The sequence below is a fragment of the Chiloscyllium punctatum genome, chromosome 49 (genome assembly GCF_047496795.1).
Source record: "Chiloscyllium punctatum isolate Juve2018m chromosome 49, sChiPun1.3, whole genome shotgun sequence".
Taxonomy (NCBI): domain Eukaryota; kingdom Metazoa; phylum Chordata; class Chondrichthyes; order Orectolobiformes; family Hemiscylliidae; genus Chiloscyllium; species Chiloscyllium punctatum.
In genome coordinates this window covers 57,577,962-57,602,379 of record NC_092787.1, presented here as the reverse complement: position 1 = coordinate 57,602,379, position 24,418 = coordinate 57,577,962, and the positions used below count along the sequence as shown (strand labels likewise).

Sequence of the window (24,418 nt, the reverse complement as noted above, 5' to 3'; positions counted from 1 at the left end):
CAACCAAAGCTTGGAATTTTCTCCAACTGGGCAGGAATAGGTTAATATTGCATGCATGTTTAAAACTGACTGCTACTATCTCACAAATGCTTCATGCATATATTTATTTTTTAAATATACGCTTAATTACATTTGAACTATATCATCTTTTTGGCATTAAATAGTTTGCCTGTGGGCTCAATGGTCTGATAACCAGGTGAATAAGTCCAATATGTGTAGTATGGACTTCTGTATAAGATATAATATCTGAGTGTATATCTGAGTTCATTTTAACCAATTTTGTACTTTTGATGATTATCATTCACTTTTAAGCAATGGAGTTCAATCTGTTTAATGAGTTGGGTATTCCATTGGATGGATTCTGACATTCACAGGTTGCAATAAAAATAACTCAAAAGGAACACTCTCGAAAATGCTTCAGAGTTTAACATTGCTATTTGCAGATGACTGGATGGTCCAATGCTGAGACATTTTAAACACTCCCACTCCTGAAAAAGAATATTGCTGTTCGGGATCAATTCATTTTACTGTCAAGAAGGATGGTCTCAGGAAGTCTGTGGCATTTTCTAGGAAAATCTTTAACCTTATGTATATTCGTGTTAATAACACAACTAAAATATGCAAGTCCATTAACAGATCCAACTATTATGGCGATAGTGTTCAACTGTATTTTCCACAAATTCATTAACATAGCAGATTTAATTAGGTGCTTGTTTTGATCGGCACAGACTGATGGGCCAAAGGTCCTTTTTCTATGGCGTAGACCTCTAAACTGTAATTGAATGGCTAGTTCACTTAAAGAGCCAGAATCATAGAGTTAGACAGCACCGAAACAGGTCTTTTAGCCCAACTCGTCCGTACTGACCAGATTTTCGAAAGTGAATTAGTCCCATTTGCCTACATTTGACCCCATATCCCTCTAAACTCTTCCTATTCATGTACCCTCCAAATATCTTTTCAATGTTGTAATTGTACTTCGTCTGGCAGGTCATTCCATACAAACACAACCCTCTGTGTGAAAGAATTGCCCCTTAGGTCTCTTTTAAAATTTTCCCTTCTCAAACTAAACCTTATGTCCTCTAGTTATGAACTGCCCTAACTTGCGGAAAATATCTTGTCTATTCACACTATCCATGCCCCTCATGATTTTGTAAACCTGTAAGGTCACCCCTCAACCTTCTGTGATCCAGGGGGAAAAAGTCCCAACTATTCAACCTCTCTTTATAACTGAAACCTGCCAGTCATGTAATATTCTTGTGAGTCGGTTTTGCATCCATTGCAGTCAGACCTAACGGCCTCCATCTGTGTGCCACATTTCATGAATGCAAATTCTAAATACATCTTTAAGTCCCTTCCAAAAACAAAATGATGAAGAAGAGCATATGTTAAAATGTTTCATGAAGATGATTAGCAAATGCAGTGCCAATCCAGTGAAAACTAACCACTTGAGAAATGGGAACTAGAGGCTGTGGAGTGCTGATGCTTGCATATGATAGATTCTTTGCTTATTCTCATGCCAGTCCCATGTCAGTTTTGGTTTGCAAAGGACATTCCTGTTTTTCCTTCCAGAAACCACCTCCAATGCAGGTGGAATTGGAACAGCCACTTGCTCTATCAATTGAAGTCTGCAATCTAATGAGAAACTGCAACATTGTCAGTAACTCTAATTTATCTTAAAGTTCAGTCTTTTGCATAATTTAGGGCAACACTTCATCACGGTTTGTTTGATATCATGGATTCAGAACGCCACTGTGACCCTGTTGGATTGCAAATCTGGAATTCACAATATGTTCGAATTTCCAAAATTGCCACAATAATGATCTGCATCATCCTCAGCACAAGAATAGCAATGGGGTGTTTAAAGAGTTAAGTAGAAATGTTTTAACCTTGCACCATTCATTTTCTGCAATGCTTTCAAATAATCTGTGTTTTAAATGATAACTTAGTTTTCAGAGGTTCAATAAATATAAATTATCTACAAACATTCATCTTTCACAAATCAAACACTTTGGCTTTTTGTGTATTCCAAGGAAAGGTTGGAAGGTGAAACAAAGTCTAATGTTAGTGTTGTTATTAATAAGTGACAAAAAAAAGTCTTCCAAAACCAGAGGTTAAAATGTAATTATGACCTAAGATTACATTAATTATATTATTGAAAGTTTAATATGCATTTGTAAATTAAAATAACATTTCTCTTGACAGGAATATGTTCAATGTGTGTTCTCCATCCATATTTCTCTTTTTGTTTTGCAGTAATATTATTGTACCTGGTGTAAATTTTCTCATCCTAATAAATGCTGCCAATGTTGTCCCTTGGTGACCTTAATTGGAAAAAGAAGTTCAATTCAATTCAGTAAATTATTTCGATACAAGATAAATGTTTTCAATCCAGTTGTTTATTTGTTTATAATGAACCTCTGAAAAATATTCAATTATTGTTAAATTCACATATTTCAAATGAGGAATAGATGTGACAAGTGAAATACAACATTATGAGTGCTCCTTTTAAAAGATTCATTGCAGTGCGAACTCCACTGCTATACTGAGAGGTTTCTGGTTGCTGACAATTACCGTACCCTGAATTCTTTGCTTTCACCAGAATAACTTTATCAATCTCAGCTTCCTGCGGTTGTTCAGAGCAGCACGTCTTATCAAGCTCCTCCGTCAGGGATATACCATTCGTATTTTACTCTGGACGTTTGTGCAGTCTTTTAAGGTACGTCTCAGAACATCATAACTAAACTGAAACAAACTGAAAATGCAGCCTGGACCCAGATAATCTAAAACAGGAAGCATTAAAACCCATATAAGGGCAGCTTGAAGTTTGGATCAATAGAAGAACTGTTCTATTGCTTAGTAATTGTAGTTAACAAGGTTAATTACTTGTATTTTCATGTTGTGCTCAGTGGACCTGAGTTTTATGGTGTAATTCTGCCACCTTCTGGTTATTAGTTGCAGTGGGCACAAATGATCACGGAAGACAGTTGTTAATTGAGCAGAAAATCTGCCAATCCTTCATCTCATTGATGTTAATGTGCAGAGCTTGACTTTTGAGCTAGCATTTCAGACTGATTCAGTTAATGAGTGCAATAATGGCTGGTCATGTAGAGTTCACTGTTTTGTCGTAAACCAAGCTGAACAAAATGGCAGTTCATTTAGATTATGATTTTAAAACATCAGCTGGCAGGTTATACATAGGATGGTGGATGGGGCACCTGAAATGGCCAGCACTTCTAGAGGTTCAGCAGCTCCACCAGAAAAGGTGAGCACTGCTGATGAGGAAGTTCAGGGATTGAGAGGACATGTACAGCCCCTTGCCTGAGGTTGCCAGCAAGATTTCAGTGAGTTGGTAAAAATTCCCCTCACAGGGACATTATTAAGTTGGCTGTCTATACTATTCATAACTCAGAATTTTCCATGGTAACAGAAATATCTGGGTGTCATTTGATGCAGCTTTCTACATTGTTCCCCCATGTTTCAACCCATTCCCCCCAAGACCAGGAATGACCTTGCTAGTAATGTAGGTGTCTTTGTGTCACCTTCATTTGTGCATTGGAAGCATTAATCGGCTATAATCATTGGGTACCGCATTCCAGAACAGATTGAGACAGAAAACGACATTAGCAGGACAACATGGCTTCAACTCAGACTAGAATCTACCTACAGTATGCATTCCCTCAGTGCAGCAAAACTAACTATGAAGTCACATTAATATTGGCATTAAGGTTTTCTCTTTACAATTAAATATGTTATTAACCAAGTTTACTATGTATATAAATAATCGAACTATGGACAAATCCTTCCACCCATTAGACTCTCGCAGATTTAGACTTGATACCTACTCAGGTAGAAACAGATTTTTCAAATGAGATAAAAGGCAAAATGCCAAGTTCCTTGTGCATGTTGTCATTAACTGCAACACTAAAGAGAATTGCTATTTATTTAGTGAACCTGACGTTTTTGCATGTTTGCTTTTAATTTAGGCAATCTAAAACAGAATGTAATTGTATTTGTGCATAGAGCAGATAAGTATTCCATAAAGCAGTGAAAACTAAAAGCATGTTGCTCTGAGAGGGACAGAGTCGTTGTGTCATGCACCTTTCATTAACAGCTCTCGATATACCAAAACCAAGTAGAATGTTGATTTATAGCTTTAAATAAAGTCCTGGCTGGTTTGATTTGGCCTTCATATGGTTTGAGAACTCTTCAACTGAATAAATGTTTATTTCTTGTTTTTGTGAGTTCTTCAGCTTCTATATGGTTTGAACTGCTATCCTACAATGGCTTCAAAAAGGTAGCTACTAGACCAAAATAGAAATGACCATTAAATTGTATGTTTCTTTATGAATTGTCCTCATAGAGTGCCAGAAGAATTTCACTCAAGGCCATAAAACATATGATCAAAATCCTACAAAAAGATCTGCCAGACAATTACGTCAAATTGATACCCATTATTTTCTGAGAATTTGTGAATGTTTCATAGACATAGATTAATTCAAATTTATTGTAGTACCTAACCAACAAATTGTCCAGAGAGCATAAATAGCAAGATATTAAAATAAAGATACAGATCCGTGTGCATTTTATCCAATATTCTGATATACAATGTTCCTATTGTATTGATAGTATGTATAGTTTTTTTTCAGAGATGCTTACTTTGTTTCTTTTGCAGGCATTACCTTATGTCTGTCTCCTGATTGCTATGTTGTTTTTCATCTATGCCATTATTGGAATGCAGGTCAGTGCAATTAATGTTGCAAAGAGCTTTAATGCAGTTCATGCTGAATAAAAGACTAATTACTCATTGACACACAATGAAAATCTGAATATGTTTACTGTACCCAGTGTCCACATTGCATAGTCACCGATTAGCAAAAGAGCTTCTCCCTAATCAGAGGAAATATTTAGTAAAATATGTAAATTAAATGCAAATTAAATTTAATATTTGGGAATGTAAGTCTAATTTACATTAAACAATAACCATTTAAGTTGAAGTGCAAATTGCTTCTCAATCTCTAAAATCAATAGAGATGAATACATGTAATCAAGAATATAAGTAATAATATCATTCGTAAACATGTAAAATGACATTAATGTTTAAAGCAGATAAAATTCTGGAGCTTAATTCTCTTTTTAGTGAGATTTAAATTTTCATTCTGTAGATCATAACATTTAATTATTTGGTAGTATTGACCATGAGTAGAGCTGAAAAAACTCATTTTGTTAAAGATTTTCATCTTGTATCCATCATGACATTCTGCACAAATTCCAGTTCAAGTGTAAAACCAGCACTTGCATTATCGTGACTGATGAGTGCTGGTTGATTGGCAAGTGAACTCTGATTGGTAGAAGACACTGCCATAGAAAATGCATCCATTAATGCTGATTGACAGTTTACTACTGGGCTTTGTTCAAATTTTAAAGTAGACAAGTTGAATCTGATTAGTCAGGACATTGCCTGAGAAATGAAACAGTGAATGACTGTCACCTATTTTGCTGAGTTGATATAAGCACGGTGTGCCTCCATGTTCTTTCTGTTTGGAAAGTACAGGGTGTTGAGAATATATACAGTAAGCAATACATGCAAGTGCACTATACTGTGACCCTGACTGATAACCCTTAATTGAGTGTCAGCATAATTCTTCACACGTTAGGATTATCTCGCAAATATTCTTCAATTGCAGAATCACACTTAGGGTTAGACACTATATTGCAAGCTTTTCAAGTGTGGCCTAGTTGGGTGTAGTTACTAACTTGCTTGTTGTGAACAGGCAAAGGGACATGCTGTTTGACATAATCTGTGAGTCTTTGTGATTACAGCCTATCTACCTGGCATCACGCCAACACTGAAAATCACCTCACTCATTTCTGATGTAGGCAGTCCATCTTTTTGGCTGGACAGCAGCATTTTGTTCATGGTGAACACCTTTCATATTGTTACTGCATTGTAGCAGCATAGAACAGCTAGTTTTACCTGTTATTCAAACCTTTGAGATATTTAGCTTTCGAGGGTAAACTGAAGGAAGCTGGACTTCCTTCAGAGAGTGACTTAAGCCATTCCTTGACTTTGGAGAAAGTGAGGATTACAGATGCTGGAGATCAGAATCAAACAGTGTGGTGCTGGAAAAGCACAGCTAGTCAGGCAGCATCTGAGGAGCAGGAGAGTTGACGTTTCGAGCATGAGCCATTCATCAGGAATGGGGGGAGGTGGCCAAGGGGGCTGAGAGATAAATGGGAGGAGGGTGAGGCTGAGGGGAAGGAGCCTGGAAATGCAATAGGTAGATGAAGGTGCGGAGTGAAACAGTCAAATGAGCTCCCATTTCCCCATTGTTCTGATTGAGAAAATGACCTAGGAATTCTATAATACTGTCTATCACAAACCGACCTTCACTGGTGAATATATGTTCTGGGTATATCTAAGATTATCCTTAAGAACAACCTCATAAGTAGGTCCACGCCATTTGTTCACTGTGCAAACTCGGTGCTGAAATATAGAACATCAAAGCTGTGCTGTGGGATAATGGCTACCCAGTTAAATCATTTCTCACTGTGTATTGCATAAACTTATAAAGGCCCTAATGTGGTCTCTCTTTGTCCTGAAATTTGCCCAGTCTACCTCAGATTGTCATGGAATAGTAAGATATCTCAAATATTTGAGCAGCAAGTGAAACTAGCTGTTTCACCCTGCTTTTATGTGGTAACCATGTAAGTGGGTTTCATCACTAATACAGTGCTGCTGTCAAGGCAAAAGGAAGTTCTGCCTATCGCACAAATGAGTATGTGGTATATGAATTTCAGTGCCATTGTGATGCCTGGTATATACAATGTACATCTCAAAGACAAGCCAATAATATCAAACAGCATGACCGTTCAGTGAAACACAAAAACTGATAGACTAGCCATATACAATGAGCTGCACTGGCAGAATTTGCAACACAACCTTTAACATTAGACGTAATCTGCAATTAGACAGCATTTGCTTGATTATCCTGAGTGTAAGGAATTAACATTGACACTGACATGCACTTAATAATAAAGACCTGGGGAGTGTGCTGAACAAGGAGACTTTGGGATGCAAGATTACAGTTCCTTGAAGGTGGAGTCACAGGTAGACAGGGTACACTTGCCTTTATTGGTCAGTGCATTGAGTATAGGAGTTGGGATGTCATGTTATGGCTGTACAGGTCATTGGTTAGTCCACTTTTGCAATACTGCATTCAATTCTGGTCTCCTTTCTATAGAAAAGGTGCAGAAAACTTGAAAAAGTGCAGAAAGGATTTAGAAGGATGTTGCTGGTGTCAGAGGGTTTGAGCTATAGGGAGAGGCTGAATAGATTGGTGTTTTTTCCCTACAATATCAGAAGTTGAGGGGCAACCTTACAGAGATTAATAAAATCATGAGGGCATGAATAGCATAAATAGACTAGGTCTTTTTCCAGCCTGGCATAGTCCAAAACTAGAGGGTATAGGTTTAAGATGAGAAGGGAAAGATATAAAAGAGTCCTAAAGGGAAACGTTTTCATAGAGTGGATGGTGTGTGTATAGAATAAACTGCCAAAGGAAGTGCTGCAGCCTGGTACAATAACAGTACTTAAAAGGCATCTGGCTGAGTATATGAATGGTTTAGAGGGATATGGGCCAAATGCTGACAAATGATTAATTTAAGATATGGTCAGCATGGATGAGTTGAATTGAAGGGTCTGTTTCAGTGCTGTTTAACTCTATGACTCCAACCAATTTAGGATTGCTAGTTGCGCTCATGTGTAATGGAAGCTCAAAATATTAACACACAGGGCCTTGTCCTTTGCTGACAAAAGAACCATTTAGATGCACCACGCCTGTTTCAAATCACCAAAAAGGCTGACTTTGGTGAAACAAATCCAGTGAATGCTGGAGAAATCTACCAGGTAGTCAAAACATTCTTGAAACGTTAACTCTATTTCCACAAATGCTGCCTGACTGTTCAGGATCTCCAGCATTCTCTCTGTTTGTTTCAGATTTCCAGTATCCGTTGTATGTTGCTTTCATTCAGGTGACTAGATGGTTTATTTTTCAGGTCAGTGCACTAATCAATCAGATTCACCCTGCCTGATTTACAATTTAAACAAAATCTAGATGTTTACTGTCAATCAGCATTAATAGTTGTATTCTCCAGAGTCTTCTTGCTAATCAATCAGACCGTCTCCTCATAAAGTATAAACTTTTTTTTTCTCCTGCATTGGTATTCTTGCAGAATGTTCTAATCAGTCCACAATAAAAATTTCTATTTGTTTCAGCAATTTCCAATGTTACTCAATCATCAATAAATAGTGGTTCCACTCACTGCATTTCATCTAAGTCCCAAACATTCCAATGTTTGTCTGCAGGATCTTGACTGAAACCTTAGTAAAATACAAAGAATGAGTTGCAGTCTTGCTCCAGTTGGAGTCTGCATGACATGATAGATTAGTTCAGTGTCTGAGATCCAACGGCATTCTTTAAAGAATAGGAAGAAGTTCTTTCTGCTCCTGATTTGTAACAATTCCTCAAACTACCCAACCTACAAATGACACATTTAATTTGGTCAGACACTTAAGACAATTAAAATGCCTTATATTAGGGAAATTATTAATTATTTGATTAACTATTTTCCTGTTACTCATCAACAAGTATTCAGTATGAACTAGCTCATTATAAATGTCCTGAAACTTTCTAGAACAAAGTGAGCCCATTCAGCCCACGATATCTGTGCGGCTGAATAAATTAGCCAACAATTCTAATCCCACATTCCAACGCCTCGTCTGTCAGAGAATAAGTCCTATAGAATAAGTATTTGCACCTATACCATATCCTCAGGGTGTTCCAAAGCCCTTAATTTCAGACAAAAAAAGGTGACCAATCTGTGCACAGGAGGGCCTCCCAAAAAGTAATGGATGAAATTATGAGTTGAACTGTTTTAATGATATTAATTGTCTTGGCCTGAATGGGAACTGAACTCCTGGAGTAATCTCTCAAGTCCACCTGAGAGTCTTCTCTACAGTTCATTTGTGCAGGCAGTTCGAGCTCAATTAAACAACTCACCCATGCATTACATGAATAGAATCCCCAAATAAATTCATCAACATTATTCAGGAAGGGCTTAAATAACTGGCTTCCACATTAGTTCAATAAATTCAGTGAATCTTCCCATTGCAGTGCATGAATCGGAAACGTGCAAGTCTGATTGCAATTAGGTACAATTGCTTGATTTGTCTACAAAACCTATCCATTGCAATAAAAGAGAAATGTCAAATTTTACATCACATCCTGATGTAAGATACTCCTTACTGAATCTATCTGGCTGTAACGTTGTTAGTTCAGCACAACGATTAGTTATTTCGTACTTGTCTTGAAATGGTCCAACATAATATCAATCTGATCCCAGATATAATCATTGCCAATTATCATTTAAAGCTGTAAACCAATGTCCACGAAATATTAAAATAAATCTTGTGAATGCCTTTGTTGACTCAATTAGATGTTACATCTCTATGGGTTAAATTTTGTTATTTTTAGTTGTAAAATTAAGTAGTGTGATAATTGTTCTACATTTAAGGTTAACTTTGTAATTCAAGTAACAAAGTGGAATCAGAAGATTGACTTTCATTATTTAAAATTAGTTTCAATTTGTTCAGAAATCAGCTCATGATATAATATGTAAAATAGCTCTTTGCCACAGGTTTTTCAGTGACTATTGGAATATTAAGTATGGGCAAATAACAATTGCTAAGACATAAACTGTAACACTTTGTTTTCTCTTTTCAAGGTATTTGGCAACATTGCACTCGATGATGATGGTGCGATTAATCGCCACAACAATTTTAGGACTTTCTTACAAGCCCTAATGCTCTTATTCAGGTAAAATAACAGAAAATGTGTTTTTTTCTAAAAAAAAATAAGTTTTGCAATGCAAAATGATCTGTGTTAACACAAGCTATGACTATAGTGACAAATATTGTGACATTACAAGTTTCGGGATTGATTCCAATCAATTGTTCTCAGAATATATGCTTTGGATTTTCTCAATTCTTTTCTCTATCTAATCATTTCCAGTCATGGTTTTTAACATCTGAGCGCAATGATCTTTATTTGAGTAAATGCAGTAACTATTACATTGAAGATGATATCAATGTTTTTTAAATTGTGAGTCCAAGCCCCAGAATACAAACTACCACAAAGGCTGAAAAGACTAAAAGCTACAAAGCAATTCAGGATAAGGCATTTTCATAGTGTCATAAAATCCCTACATTGTAGAAATAGGCCATTCAGCCCATCTAATCCACACTGATGCTGCAAAGAGCATCCCACCCAAAGCCTAAGCCATCCTTGTAAGCTATCCTATAACTCTGCATTTCCCATGGCTAATCCATCTAGCCTGCACATCCCTGAACACTAATGGCAATTTAGTGTGGCCAGTGCACCTAATCTGCACACCTTTGGATGTGGGAGGAAACCAAAGCACCCAGAGGAAACCCACAAAGACATGGGGAGACTGTGCAAACACTGCACAGACAGTTGCATGAGGGTGAACTCAAACCCAGGTCCCAAGTACTGTGAGGCAGCAGTGCTAACCACTGAGCCACCGTGCCACCCTTTGGTTTTCAGAAACAGAAAAGCTTAAGAAGAAAATGCTAGTAAAGATGGAGTTCTAGACATTTGAGCTTCTGGTGAAGAATGTGGTTAAACAGAAGATTTCAGTGATTTCAGGTTTCCACAATGGTAAGATGTGGTGAGGCGTGGGAGACAGAGCACAGGAGGCCACTTTTCTTTAAGTCAAAGGAGATAATGAAGTCAATGATATCATCTGGTTAATGAGTTAGAATCGACAGCTGTCACTTGGACTTAAGAGAGTCTTGAAGAAATTATATCTTGCGAAATTGAAGGAAATGTAATTTCAGTTGAGAAGGAGATTTGATACCATTTTCAGCACTATATTGGGGAAGCTGTGGGATTTAGCTGTTAGAAAAGTGACAGGGTGGAAATGAGGACAGAGATCTGAGAATCCTAAGTTAACAAATAACAGACAGAGAATGAACTATGACTTGTCACATTAGATGGACAACTTGGAGGGAAACTCAATAACTGCGTGTATAGCTTTACAGGGATCATGTAGAGTCATAGAATGGTTACAACAAAGAAAAAGGTCACTTGGCTTGTCATGCCCATTACATTTGTAAGGTTGGTTCAGCTAGCTCCATAAACCCTAGCTTCCCAGTAGTCCAGCAAGTTTTTTTTTTTCTGTTCAGGCAACTATTCAATTCCTTTTTGAAAGCCACAACTCATTCTCCACACTCTCAAGCTTGAATTCCAGATTGTAATCACTCACTGTGAAAAGATGATTTTCCTCATGTTGCCTTTGGTTGTTTTACTAATCATCTTAAATTAGTACTTTGTAGTTGTTGACCCTTCTGCCAATTGAAACATTTTCTGAGTTCAGGCCCCCATCATAATATTGAATATTTCTATCAAATTTCTTTCAGTGAGCTCATCTCAAACACAAATAGCTCCAGTTACTCTAAACTATCGTCACAACTGAAGTTCCTTATCACTGGAACCATTTTTATAAATATTTCTGAATTCTCACTGATGCCTTCATCTCCTTCCTAAGGTGTGGTTCTCAGAATTGGACACAATACTCCAGCTGAGGCCGTACCAAGGCTTCACAAAAGTTTACTGTACCTTCCTTGCTTTTGTAACCGATACCTCTATGTTGACTGTGTATAAAGTGCAAGAACTCTTATACTTCATTAAATAGTTTCCGAAGATCATGTTTATTATGAACATCACACCAGATGGCACAAAAACAGTGCTCTATTGTGACCTGATGTCACAGAGCAATAGAAGAAAATGGCACTACTGAATATATCTGATGTGAATAATCCACTGAAGGTGAATATTGGGGGTCAGAGGGAGGTGGGGGTGAACAGACATAGCAGCAGCCCTGCCTACCGGTACTGCCTTCCAGAACAAATGTGCTTCCTGCAGCCAGACCTGTCGCAGAAACTGGCTATCTCTTATTTTGCTGTCTTGTAACAGGAGTAACTTATGTACATGGTCTTCAGGATCTTTTTGCATTAGCACACGTAGCTTGCAGTAAATGTTAACTGGTTGACTTCTCGGTACACTGCCTTCATCAACCCAAGTCAACCTCCCTAGATTCAATTACAAGCAAAGCTTGGCAATTAACACTCAGTCATCATTAACTGGTGCATTGTCTATGGCAATGCCTCTACTCATCAGAAATCACATACCAATAAGGCAGCACTCTGCTCTCATACAGCAGAAATGTTGGCTTTCCATTAAATTGGTATTCCTGCAAATTGTCCTGATGAGTAAAAAGAAAAGTCTTAATTTTTTTTTCAGAATTTTTCAAATTCTTTGCTACCAAATGGTTGCTTCTCTGTTTAGTTAATCCATCATTCCACTAGTTTGTCTATGTCTTTTGGAAGCTTATTGCTGTCTTCCTCATAGTTTACAATACTTCCAAGTGTTATCACTGTAGGTTTTGAAATTGTGTCCCACGCCATCTGTGGCTGTCCCTCAATTTGAGAACGACATCCATTCTGAATCACAGTTTAAGCGACAGATCCTCATGTGTGTGAAGAAGGGGGATTCCTGACCCACAGATCTTTGGACACTTGGGGAAGGATTTCCAAAAGGGCAGTGGGAACCAGAGTGCAAGCTTCATTTCATTTCCTTTCCTTCTTTGAGGCCACTGTACCTCATCATCAAGGCATTTAGATTGAAGTGCTATGCAGCTTGGTGGTCAAGTGGGTGCCATTTTGAATGATTGCAATTTTGAATGGTAGCAAGCTCCTCCCAAAGATAACATCAGTGATCTTCAACGAGAAATTTAGAGTATCTTTTTGAAATGTTCTTTTGCTTCCCAGCATGCAAAGCATTCGAGATGTGACAGGGGGAGGCTCTATCTGGCCCTGGTGTCCGGTCCATCAAAGTTGATTTTACAGGAACTTTGTCTGATTGTTCAGGAAGGGCACTAATGTTTGGTCAATGGTCTGTGGTGACTTCAAAGGATATAATGGAGGCACAGCTGATGCAATTCCTCCCACACTCTTATCATTTATACACATTGCAGACCCCTGCACTTCTGGAGTGTAGAGGCAGCAATTGCTCTGTAGTACTGTATGGTATTTTTCAGGTCTAGTTTTGTAGTCCAGATAGTACAGGCTTTGAAAAGGTTATTGGAAATAAAATCTAATGCCAGTCAAAATGGTTAGTAGAAGGAAAGAATGTAAGGATGTTCTCTGCAAAGACTGTTGCAATGCAAATTAGGGGAAGAAAGGCAAACTAAAAAGATTATTTTAGTCTTTGAAGGGGTCAACTGTGCAGTTAAGATTGCAGTGTGAGCTGGGGATTCACATCAGTTGAGTAAGATAACCTTGGCAGGGGGCCAGTTGGGCATTGATTGATGGACGGACAGATCCACAACAGATGATGCTTTCTTTCAACAAAGTTGCAATTTAACAATTCATAGATTGGATTCAGGGAATTTACAGTGACATGTAATGTTTGCTCAGGTAGGTTCTGACTGATCAAGTCAGCAAATGTAGTTGATAGAATGTTCCTGAGGCTGCAGAAAGATGGGTCTAATTGAAGTGAAATTTAGTGTCAGATCTGACAGAAGATGAAAGGGGACAATTCCATCTGAAATAGTGGCTGTCTAAAACATTATTTAGATCCTCTCAGTAAAGGAGGATATTCTGCCTATCGTTAATCAGTGCACACTAACTGAAAGCATTGCACTCACACAACTCTGAAATGTATTTTACATACTTAAACATAATTCTCTGTCATGTCCTCATATGAAAAGTAAGATAAGTGGTTGCCTTCCTGACTTTTTCTTATTCGTCCATCACTAGCAAGGCCAACACTCATAGAGTACCAAAAGAGGCCATTTGACCCATTGAATCCACACCGACCTTCCAAAGAGTTTCCCAGCCAGACCAATCCTCCACCATGGCTAATCCACTTAGCCTGCATATCCCTGGACACTATAAGGCAATATAGCATGGCCAATCCACCTAACCTATACATCATTGGATTGTGGAGGGAAACTGGAGCACCCAGCAGAAACCCATGCAGACATGGGGTGAACATGCAAACACCACATGGACAGTCACGTGAGGTGGAATCAAATCTGATGTTGTGAGGCAACAGTGCTAACCACTGAGCCACCATGTTGGCCCCATCCCTAATTACCCTGGGGAAGATGATTGTGAGCTGTTTTCTTGAACTGCCTGCAGTATCACAGTGTAGGGACACCCATTTTGATGTTAGGATGGGAGTTACAGGATTTTCACACAAGGACAGTGAAGCAGTGGTGATACAGTTTCCAGTCAGGATAGTGTGTGGCTTGGAGGGGGAGTTACAGGTGGTAATGTTTTCATGCATCTGCTGCCCTTGTCCTTCTGGATGATAGAGAGGTTACTTATGGATTTTATGATCATTCTTGACAGAAAATTGCATACAAATTACATAAGGTTTTAAGTTCTTTTTGCTGCATGTCTCCAACAATGTTCTATTTGCAGATGGATATTTTAACAATGGAATTACCAAGACAGCTGTGGCCTTCATCTGTCTATGTCTATAGTAGAAATATCCCAATTCCAATTAGTGTTGTTTCACAATGGCTTTACGTAGCATCTTCCAGCAATGTTCTTGTGAGTTTTAACCCTCCTCTTCTAAAGATACAAACTCATGCTGACCTGCAGTTCCAAGGGCACAGCCCCCAAGTGCTCAATCAAAGTGTGAGGGAGTGAGTGTTTGACCATCGTATTTTGCTCTGACCACACAGCTGGGCCCAAGTCAGCCCCCACACGGAATCCACCTTCCAGCCAGACAATAATCAGGCTTTAAGAACTTTGGCTGAAATCTTCTGCATCTATCCCAGGGAGTATAGAGCCGACTATGGAGCCTTAACCAGCTCTCCATCAAACAACTGCTGTCACAGTGCTGAGAAAATTTCTGCTTTAGACTTTGATAAGAAAACATAATCCTACACATGTGAAATCTTTGAATGCTATTAGACAACATTAGTATCTGCTAATCCTCAAACATAAGATCACAGAGTCTTACAGCACAAAAGGACATCATTCCACTGGCTCAATCAGCTTTTTGAACGAATTACTCAATTTACTTCCATACACCAGTCTCTCCCCTGAGTCTTCAAAAAACTTCTGTTTAAATCCCATGATCCTCTGAAAATTGTTAGAGAATCCATTTTCATTATCCTTTCAGGCAATGCATTCCAGATTGTAACAACCTTCTTATATGATCAAGCAATGTCCTTGTTTTCATCTAATTTTTTAATGTTTTAAATCTCAATCCACTTACTGGAAGATACCATTTCTCCCAAATGGTTCTGTCAAAATTCTTCATAATTTTCAAAAAACTTAATACTTTCTTGCTCCAACAGGAATAATGACAGCTTTTCCAATCTCTCCCCATAACTAAATCCCCTCATTCCTGGTGAATATTGTCCAGAATCCTCCCCAAGGCCTTGACATCCTTCCTAAAGTGGGATTTAGATGTCCACAGTTGGGATTCATATTTTCTACCTTCACAAAATGAGTAACAGTTGCTATTGTCTTCCTATTTGGCCAAAGTTGATGGGCTTGACTTTGTCTCCACCTGAATTTGTTAGGAGATCAAGACTATTGAATTATATTTTTTAAAAAATGAACATATCTTTTGCAGGAGTGCCACTGGAGAAGGTTGGCATGAAATTATGCTGGCATGTCTGAGCAAAAGCCCATGTGATAAAGACTCAGGCACAGAAGCCAATGAATGTGGAAATGATTTTGCCTATTTCTACTTCGTATCTTTCATTTTTCTTTGTTCTTTTCTGGTAAGTATGAAGCTTTGTAGCACCAAACTATTCAGCACAAACAAATTTCAGGTTTCTTTTCCATGCAATGCAGTGTTTAATCCTTTGGAAATGTTCTCTTCAACTCTTTATGGTGTCTACATCAACCACTGCATGACATGTGCAGGACTATTTAAATGCAAATGAGAAATTTACACTAGGGAACTGCTCATTGCAAATGAAGGTAGAATTTCATAAATTCAAGCACTGATGTGATCCTTTCATCTTTTCAGAGTCCTTGACTAACTACTTACAACTTGAAAGGATAGACAGAGCTAAACTCAGCACATATTTTGGAGAGACCCATCATTTTTCAGTTGTGCTTTGTGTATGGTTCAAAAGATTGGTTATTAGAAAGATAGAAACATAGAATATAGGGATGGGAGTAGGCCACTTGGCCCTTCAAGCCTGCACCATCATTCAATATCATCATGGCTGATCATTCAATTCCAGTATCCCATTCCTACTTTCTCCCCATACCCCATGATCCCTTTAGCAGCAAGGTCCATATCCAGCTTCCTCTTTAATATATCTAATAAACTGGCCCCAACAGCCTCCTGTGGGAGAGAATTCCACAAGTCTAGAACTCCCTGAGTGAAGAAATCTTTCCTCATCTCAATCCTTACCCCTTATTCTTCAACTGTGACCCCTAGTTCTGGACTTTTCCAACATCAGGAACTTCTTCCCACATCTTCTGTCCAATCCCATCAGAATTGTATATGTTTCTGTGAGATCCCCCTCATTCTTCTAAATTCCAGTGAGTACAAATCAAGTTGGTCCAATCTTTCTTCTTACATCAGTTCTGCCATTCCAGGAATCAACTGGTAAACTTTCGCTGGACTCCCTCAATAATAAGAATGTCCTTCCTCAGACTAGTAGACCAAAACTACCCACAATACCCAAGGTGTAGCCTCACCAAGGCCGTGTATAATAGCACAAGACATCCCTACTCCTATACTCAAACCTTCTCACTACCATTAGCTTTCCTCACTGTCTACTGCACCTGCATGTCACATTCGGCTGACTCATCAGTGTAAGTGATTGTACTCTGATCACATTCTTCAGGAAAGCCTTCAGCATCCCACTCACCATCCTCCTTATGGATCAAATTCAAGAAATGTTTGTCACCAACATGGTGATCTAGGTGGTGAATAGCTGGTTTAGTGATACCCTACAAGTTATCATGAAACAGTATAAACATTTGGTGCCCCCTGATTTTTCCTTTGCCTTGTCCTTTTTCACTGCCTGTCCTGGATATCTTCACTAAAAACATTGCTGAATGCTTTGCTTTGTACTTGGTGGAGTGTTTTGTAACTTAATACAAGGTGTAAACTATGAAAAGATGAAACATTGATCCTGTAAAGCAACAAGATATGCATGGTCTCTTGAAAGTCAATGTTGACCCTATGTGGATCTAGTAAGTAGTTTAAATTACTTTATTTTCGAAGACAGACATAATGGAGCTCTCAAAACATAGAATGGTTAATAGATTTTGATCTTTATTTTTTATTTTGATTTCGCTTTCCTATTAAAAAATTAATATATTCTGAGTATTTCAGTCATCTTCAAGAGGGCAGCAATACAGGAAAAGAGGATAAGGTGAGAACCTAACAGTGAATGTATAGAATCTGGACAGCCAACCCCTGCAGTATAACTGATTAATTTATTATTCAGGATCCATGTGTCAGGACAAAAATACAAGTATTCAGACTATGTATAAATTCATCTATAGCTTATATTTTGTATGATCTTCTGTCAAACCAAGCTGTGAAACAAAATGCCTCTGAATCTGAATTGGCATTACAGTTTGCAGATGTTATGTAAAATATTGGGGTAAAATCAATGACAATAAAACTGTGCAAGGTTTGTGCTGCAAATTTCTGATTAGATGTCCAAATAGCACAATATGCCAGGCTGTGCCGTTGAAAGACATCGTTTGAACTGGTGTAGGTAACTGATGAAGAAAAGTACTGTGAAATGACTGCTTTTGGAAGGACATTGTATTTTGTCTTCAAGTTGCAATTAACTCTGCTAGATGTCTGGCATCATGTCTGCTGCCCAACATTTTACCCTATAAGTTGATTCACTTCATGGCTATTTGTTAAATATAGAGGAGTTAATAACTAAGGATTTAAAAACATGAAAATAAATTTAACTTGATTGCTGAGAAAAATAACTTCATTAACTTATCTAAAATACTCTTTTTTTCCTCTTCAAATTATTACTTGAGAACTGTATCATGCCTTGAAATATCACATGCAACAAGGCAATATGGAAGTCACAGGTAGAGTGGATTTGGAGTGATAACAGGATTTACATAATCTTAATTTAACTCATGTTGTAGTTTTATAGAACATAGAACATAGAAGAATGCAGCGCAGTACAGGCCCTTCGGCCCTCGATGTTGCGCCGATCAAAGCCCACCTAACCTACACTAACCTACTATCCTCCATATACCTATCCAATGCCCGCTTAAATACCCATAAAGAGGGAGAGTCCACTACTGCTACTGGCAGGGCATTCCATGAACTTACGACTCGCTGAGTGAAGAACCTACCCCGAACATCAGTCCTATATCTACCCCCCCTTAATTTAAAGCTATGCCCCCTTGTAATAGCTGACTCCATACGTGGAAAAAGGTTCTCACTGTCAACCCTATCTAACCCTCTAATCATCTTGTACACCTCTATCAAGTCACCCCTAAACCTTCTTTTCTCCAATGAAAACAACCCCAAGTGCCTCAGCCTTTCCTCATAGGATCTTCCTACCATACCAGGCAACATCCTGGTAAACTTCCTCTGCACCCGTTCCAGTGCCTCCACATCCTTCCTATAGTATGGCGACCAAAACTGCACACAATATTCCAGATGCGGCCGCACCAGAGTCTTATACAACTGCAGCATGACCTCAGGACTCCGGAACTCAATTCCTCTACCAATAAAAGCCAGTACGCCATATGCCTTCTTCACTGCACTATTTACCTGGGTGGCAACTTTCAGAGATCTGTGTACATGGACACCAAGATCCCTCTGCTCTTCCACACTACCAAGTATCCGACCATTAGCCCAGTACCCCATCTTTTTATTACTCTTACCAAAGTGAATCACCTCACACTTAGCTACATTGAACTCCATTTGCCACCTTTCTGCCCAGCTCTGCAGCTTCTCTATATCCCGCTGTAACCTGCCACATTCTTCCTCACTGTCTACAACTCCTCCGACTTTCGTATCATCCGCAAACTTGCTCACCCAACCTTCTAACCCTTCCTCCAGGTCATTTATAAAAATGACAAACAGCAATGGTCCCAAAACAGATCCTTGCGGAACACCGCTAGTGACGGCACTCCAAGATGAACCTTTGCCATCAACTACTACCCTCTGTCTTCTTCCAGCCAGCCAATTCCTAATCCAAACCTCCAACTCACCCTCAATGCCATATCTCTGTATTTTCTGCAGTAGCCTACCATGGGGGACCTTATCAAACGCCTTACTAAAATCCATATATACCACATCTACCGCTTTCCCCTCATCTACCTCCTTAGTCACCTTCTCAAAGAATTCAATAAGGTTTGTGAGGCACGACCTGCCCTTCACAAAACCATGCTGACTATCCCTGATCACATTATTCTTATCCAGATGTGCATAAATCCTATCCCTTACAATTCTCTCTAAGACTTTGCCCACAACAGAAGTGAGACTCACTGGCCTATAGTTACTAGGATTATCCCTACTCCCCTTCTTGAACAAGGGAACCATGTTTGCTAGCCTCCAGTCCTCTGGCACTACTCCTGTAGACAAAGAGGACACTCCTGTAGACAAAGAGGACTTCTATTGTTCAAAATTGGAAAAGGACTTGGACCAAAATTCTCCCTCAATCCCTAAGCAAGGAAATGATTATAGTAATCATCTCAAGCTATTCCCAGTGCTGCTCTCATATTGATTGATTAGAACTGTAGAAGAATGACATAATTTCTACTTTCTATTCACCCTGGAGAACTCAACTGCAGACACCAGCTTTGGCTCAGTGGATATAGAACATAGAACAATACAGCACAGAACAGGCCCTTCGGCCCTCAATATTGCGCCAACCTGTGAACTATTCTCAGATCGTCCATCTACACTATCCCATCACCATCCATGTGCTTATCCAAGGATTGTTTAAATCTCCCTAATGTGGCTGAGTTAACTACATTTGTACTAGGTCCTCTACTTTTTGTCATTTACATAAATGATTTGGATGCGAGCATAAGAGGTACAGTTAGTAAGTTTGTAGATGACACCAAAATTGGAGGTGTAGTGGACAGTGAAGAGGGTTACCTCAGATTACAACAGGATCTTGACCAGATGGGCCAATGGGCTGAGAAGTGGCAGATGGAGTTTAATTCAGATAAATGCGAGATGCTGCATTTTGGGAAAGCGAATCTTAGCAGGACTTATACACTTAATGGTAAGGTCCTAGGGAGTGTTGCCAAACAAAGAGACCTTGGAGTGCAGGTTCACAGCTGCAAGAGACCTAAGGGGCAACCTTTTTACACAGAGGGTGGTACGTGTATGGAATGAGCTGCCAGAGGAAGTGGTGGAGGCTGGTACAATTGCAATATTTAACAGGCAATTGGATGGGCAAATGAATAGGAAGGGTTTGGAGGGATATGGGCCGGCTGCTGGCAGGTAGGACTAGATTGGGTTTGGATATCTGGTCGGCGTGGATGGGCTGGACCGAAGGGTCTATTTCCATGCTGTACATCTCTATGACTCTATGGCAAGTCGGGCACTCCATGCCCTTACCACTCTCTGAGTAATATATTATGGATTCCACTGAGTCAGAATATTCTAGGTTAAAATCCTACACAAGGCATTTGAACACCTAAAGTACCCTTGTACTGCTGCTGTTTCAAGTGAATGTATGGGTGGTACGGTGGCACAGTGGTTAGCACTGCTGCCTCACAGCGCCAGAGACCCGGGTTCAATTCCCGCCTCAGGCGACTGACTGCGTGGAGTTTGCACATTCTCCCCGTGTCTGCGTGGGTTTCCTCCGGGTGCTCCGGTTTCCTCCCACAGTCCAAAGATGTGCAGGTCAGGTGAATTGGCCATGCTAAATTGCCCGTAGTGTTAGGTAAGGGGTAAATGTAGGGGTATGGGTGGGTTGCGCTTCGGCGGGGCGGTGTGGACTTGTTGGGCCGAAGGGCGTGTTTCCACACTTTAATGTAATCTAATCTAATCTAAAAGTCTGAAATTATTTTTAAAAAAGAGCAGGAGAGTTCCTCCAGGTGTCCTGGCCAATATTCAATCAACATCACTTGGACAGATTAATCAATGATTGCTAAACTGCTATTTGTGGGAATTACTGTGTGCAAATTGGTTGTCTTCTTTTCTTCATTGTATCAGTGGTTGCACTTCAAACGTATTTCACTAAAGTGCTTTGGGACTGTCTGAGGATGTGAAATATGCTGTACAAAAGCACATACTGCATTTTCCCGGCTGGCTTCCTGGTATCAGAAGCTAATTTGGGGTAATTTTGTCTTTGGGCTACAATGTATTGTAGGCAATATTCATTCAGTAATGTGTAATACTTCTCCTGATTATCATTGACTTCAGTGGAAATGAAAATCAAGAGGGATGTATAATGGACAGCTGAGTCAGTCTTGCATGTTCTACCTTATCACTCCAAGTCAAATTGAACCTCAGTTGTTGAAACAAGCAACAGGCAGAACAGTCTAACTGGCAGTTTACCAAACTACACCAGATTTCACTTTCTCTCAGACAGGAGGAAGAACTATGATTAAGCTACCCCAACCTGCATCAGAATTAAAGCAAGATTTTTAATCTCAAAAGCTGAATTCTCAAGAATTATGTACAATCACAATGCTGATCCCCAATGCTGTTGCAGAACACGCATCACTTCCCTTTAATGGTAACGTCCTTTGGAAGAAATGGAAGTGTTTCAAACAGAAAAACAAGAGCTTTGGAATATAATAAAATTCCCAACCAACTGTGTCCAATATCTTCTGCATGCTGCATTGAGGATACAGAGTGCTACGAACTATGCTTTATAGCTCTAGGTGTTAGAAGAGGCATTATGTTTATTACATTTGTCAGTAAAACTGAAATCTATTGATTCAAAATGTAAAGTTTAACTTAGATCATTACATGCCAGTTTCCATTCTTGGTTTTGGATGCATGAAAGGCAAAGTATTTTGATAAAGATTACAAATTTGTTTGCAAGGACAAAGATCATCCATGGACCTAATTGACTGTGACTGATTGCCAGCATTCCATAACTTCTAAAAGATTGAACTGATGAAATTAGAGACCAATTTATTTTAAAATTGCTAACAACCTTTTAATAAGCTCCTTTGACAGTGTTTATATCAGCTTTTGATGCATCGTTTCCAAATTGACAATCTGAGGGAAATTAACCAAAAACTGTAGCCGAGACATTGATGACGGTCAAATTAGCAAAACATCAGTGAACATATTTATCCAACTTTCCTGGTACCTAATATTTTAAAGGATGCGTGAATTTTTATTTGAAGCCAAATAGTATTGCTGTATGGGAGGCCAGTTAGCTCAGTTGGCTATACAACCTGAGTGTGATTCAGAATAACACCCACAGCGTGAGGAAGGGTTGAGACCTGCTTCCTGACCCTGTCTTGAGGCAAAGTAATGGTGTCAAGTACACTTTGGCAACCCGCAATCAATTGAGAATGGTACCAGAAAAAGAACAATACTCCTGAGAAATGGTGGGGCAGCATGGTGCCTAGCACTGCTGCCTCACAGCACCAGGGTTCCAGGTTCGATTCCAGCCTCGGATGACTGTCTGTGTGGAGTTTGCACGTTCTCCCCATGTCTGCATGGGTTTTCTCCGGGTGCTCCGGTTTCCTCCCACAGTCCAAAGATGTGTAGGTCAGGTGAATTGGCCATTCTAACATTGTCCATAGTGTTAACTGCATTAGTCAGAGGGAAATGGGTCCGGGTGGGTTGCTCTTCAGAAGGTCAGGTTGGGCTGAAGGGCCTGTTTCTACACTGTAGGGAATCTAATCTAATCTAATCAAAACAATGTTATTCCAATGATACGTATTCACCTCCTACATCACAAATTAACACTTACTGGCCTCATGCCTATTCAAAGGAAAGAGTTTAAATTTTCTAACAAATTACTCACACATTTGAAAAGAAGCCACATCCAAGATGTTTTTCTCTTTGACTACCTTGAGAGCTGAATGTCTGTATCTGAATCCAAGTGGCTTCTGAGTTCCTGCACAAAAGGGCTGGTCTAAATTTGCTTCCATTTAGCTGCACATTAAATTCATTATAATCTGGCGATTTGTTCACCCCAGAGAAAAAGTTTGCATTTATATTCTTAATGTTTAGCAATAGGTGAAGGCATTTACTGAAAATCATCATATTGCATGGCAATTTCAGTCATATACGTCTGTAAGTGTTCCTTATCCATTTGAAAAGGACACATAAGTACTTAGCACTCAGCTCAATCTACACCAAGTTACTGCAATAATTAAAGTTAGAAATATATATTAACAATTATTTAACAGCCATATTAGAACTACATGAGCCTTACAATTGCAGTCTAATGCCATCTGAAGCCTTTGCTTTGACACTTCTTAAAAAAATTCCATTCTTTCTCTGTAATCTCCTCCTGCCTACAACCCCCAAGCATCACCGTATTCTACTTCTGACTTCTAACACATCCTTGATGTTATTAATCTTAAACTAGCCGTGCTTTCAGTTACCTAAAGTCTAAACTCTGGTTTTCACTCCCTAAATATCTCTGTAAGTCTCCCTTCTAAATGAAAATGCTCCTTAAAACCTAGCTCTTTAATTACAATTTTGGTTATTCATCCTAATATTTTTTTAAATGTCTCAGAGTTGAACTTTGTATGATTAGACTCTTGTAAAACACTCTGGGATTTCCCTTTACGATTTTAAAGATTGTTATATAAATTGGTGTCCTTGTTATCTGTTATCCAGTGTTGCTCATTTGCAGGACTATTATGATATCATAAGACATAAGACGTAGGAGTGAAAGTAAGGCCATTCGGCCCATCGAGTCCACTCCGCCATTCAATCATGGCTGCTGGGCACTTCAACTCCACTTACCCGCATTCTCCCCTTAGCCCTTAATTCCCCGAGACAACAAGAATCTATCAATCTCTGCCTTGAAGACATTTAGCGTCCCGGCCTCCACTGCACTCTGCGGCAATGAATTCCACAGGCCCACTACTCTCTGGCTGAAGAAATGTCTCCGCATTTCTGTTCTGAATTTACCCCCTCTACTTCTAAGGCTGTGTCCACGGGTCCTAGTCTCCTCACCTAACGGAAACAATTTCCTAGCATCCACCCTTTCCAAGCCATGTATTATCTTGTACGTCTCTATTAAGTCTCCCCTTAATCTTCTAAACTCCAATGAATACAATCCCAAGATTCTCAGCCGTTCCTCATATGTCAGACCTACCATTCCAGGGATCATCCGTGTGAATCTCCGCTGGACACGTTCCAGT

The 24,418-nt window shown here is 39.2% G+C and overlaps 1 protein-coding gene across 2 annotated transcripts in view; it reads left to right on the top strand.

Moving 5' to 3' along the window:
• The window catches only part of LOC140469212 (probable voltage-dependent N-type calcium channel subunit alpha-1B), a 624,066-nt gene that overhangs the window by 539,590 nt on the left and 60,058 nt on the right, over positions 1–24,418 (top strand). For both annotated transcript variants that reach the window (XM_072565528.1, XM_072565527.1), the window contains exons 34-37: positions 2,600–2,716; positions 4,673–4,738; positions 9,784–9,875; positions 15,735–15,885. In XM_072565528.1, the coding sequence (XP_072421629.1) occupies positions 2,600–2,716; positions 4,673–4,738; positions 9,784–9,875; positions 15,735–15,885 (426 nt within the window). The remainder of the gene's footprint in view (positions 1–2,599; positions 2,717–4,672; positions 4,739–9,783; positions 9,876–15,734; positions 15,886–24,418) is intronic.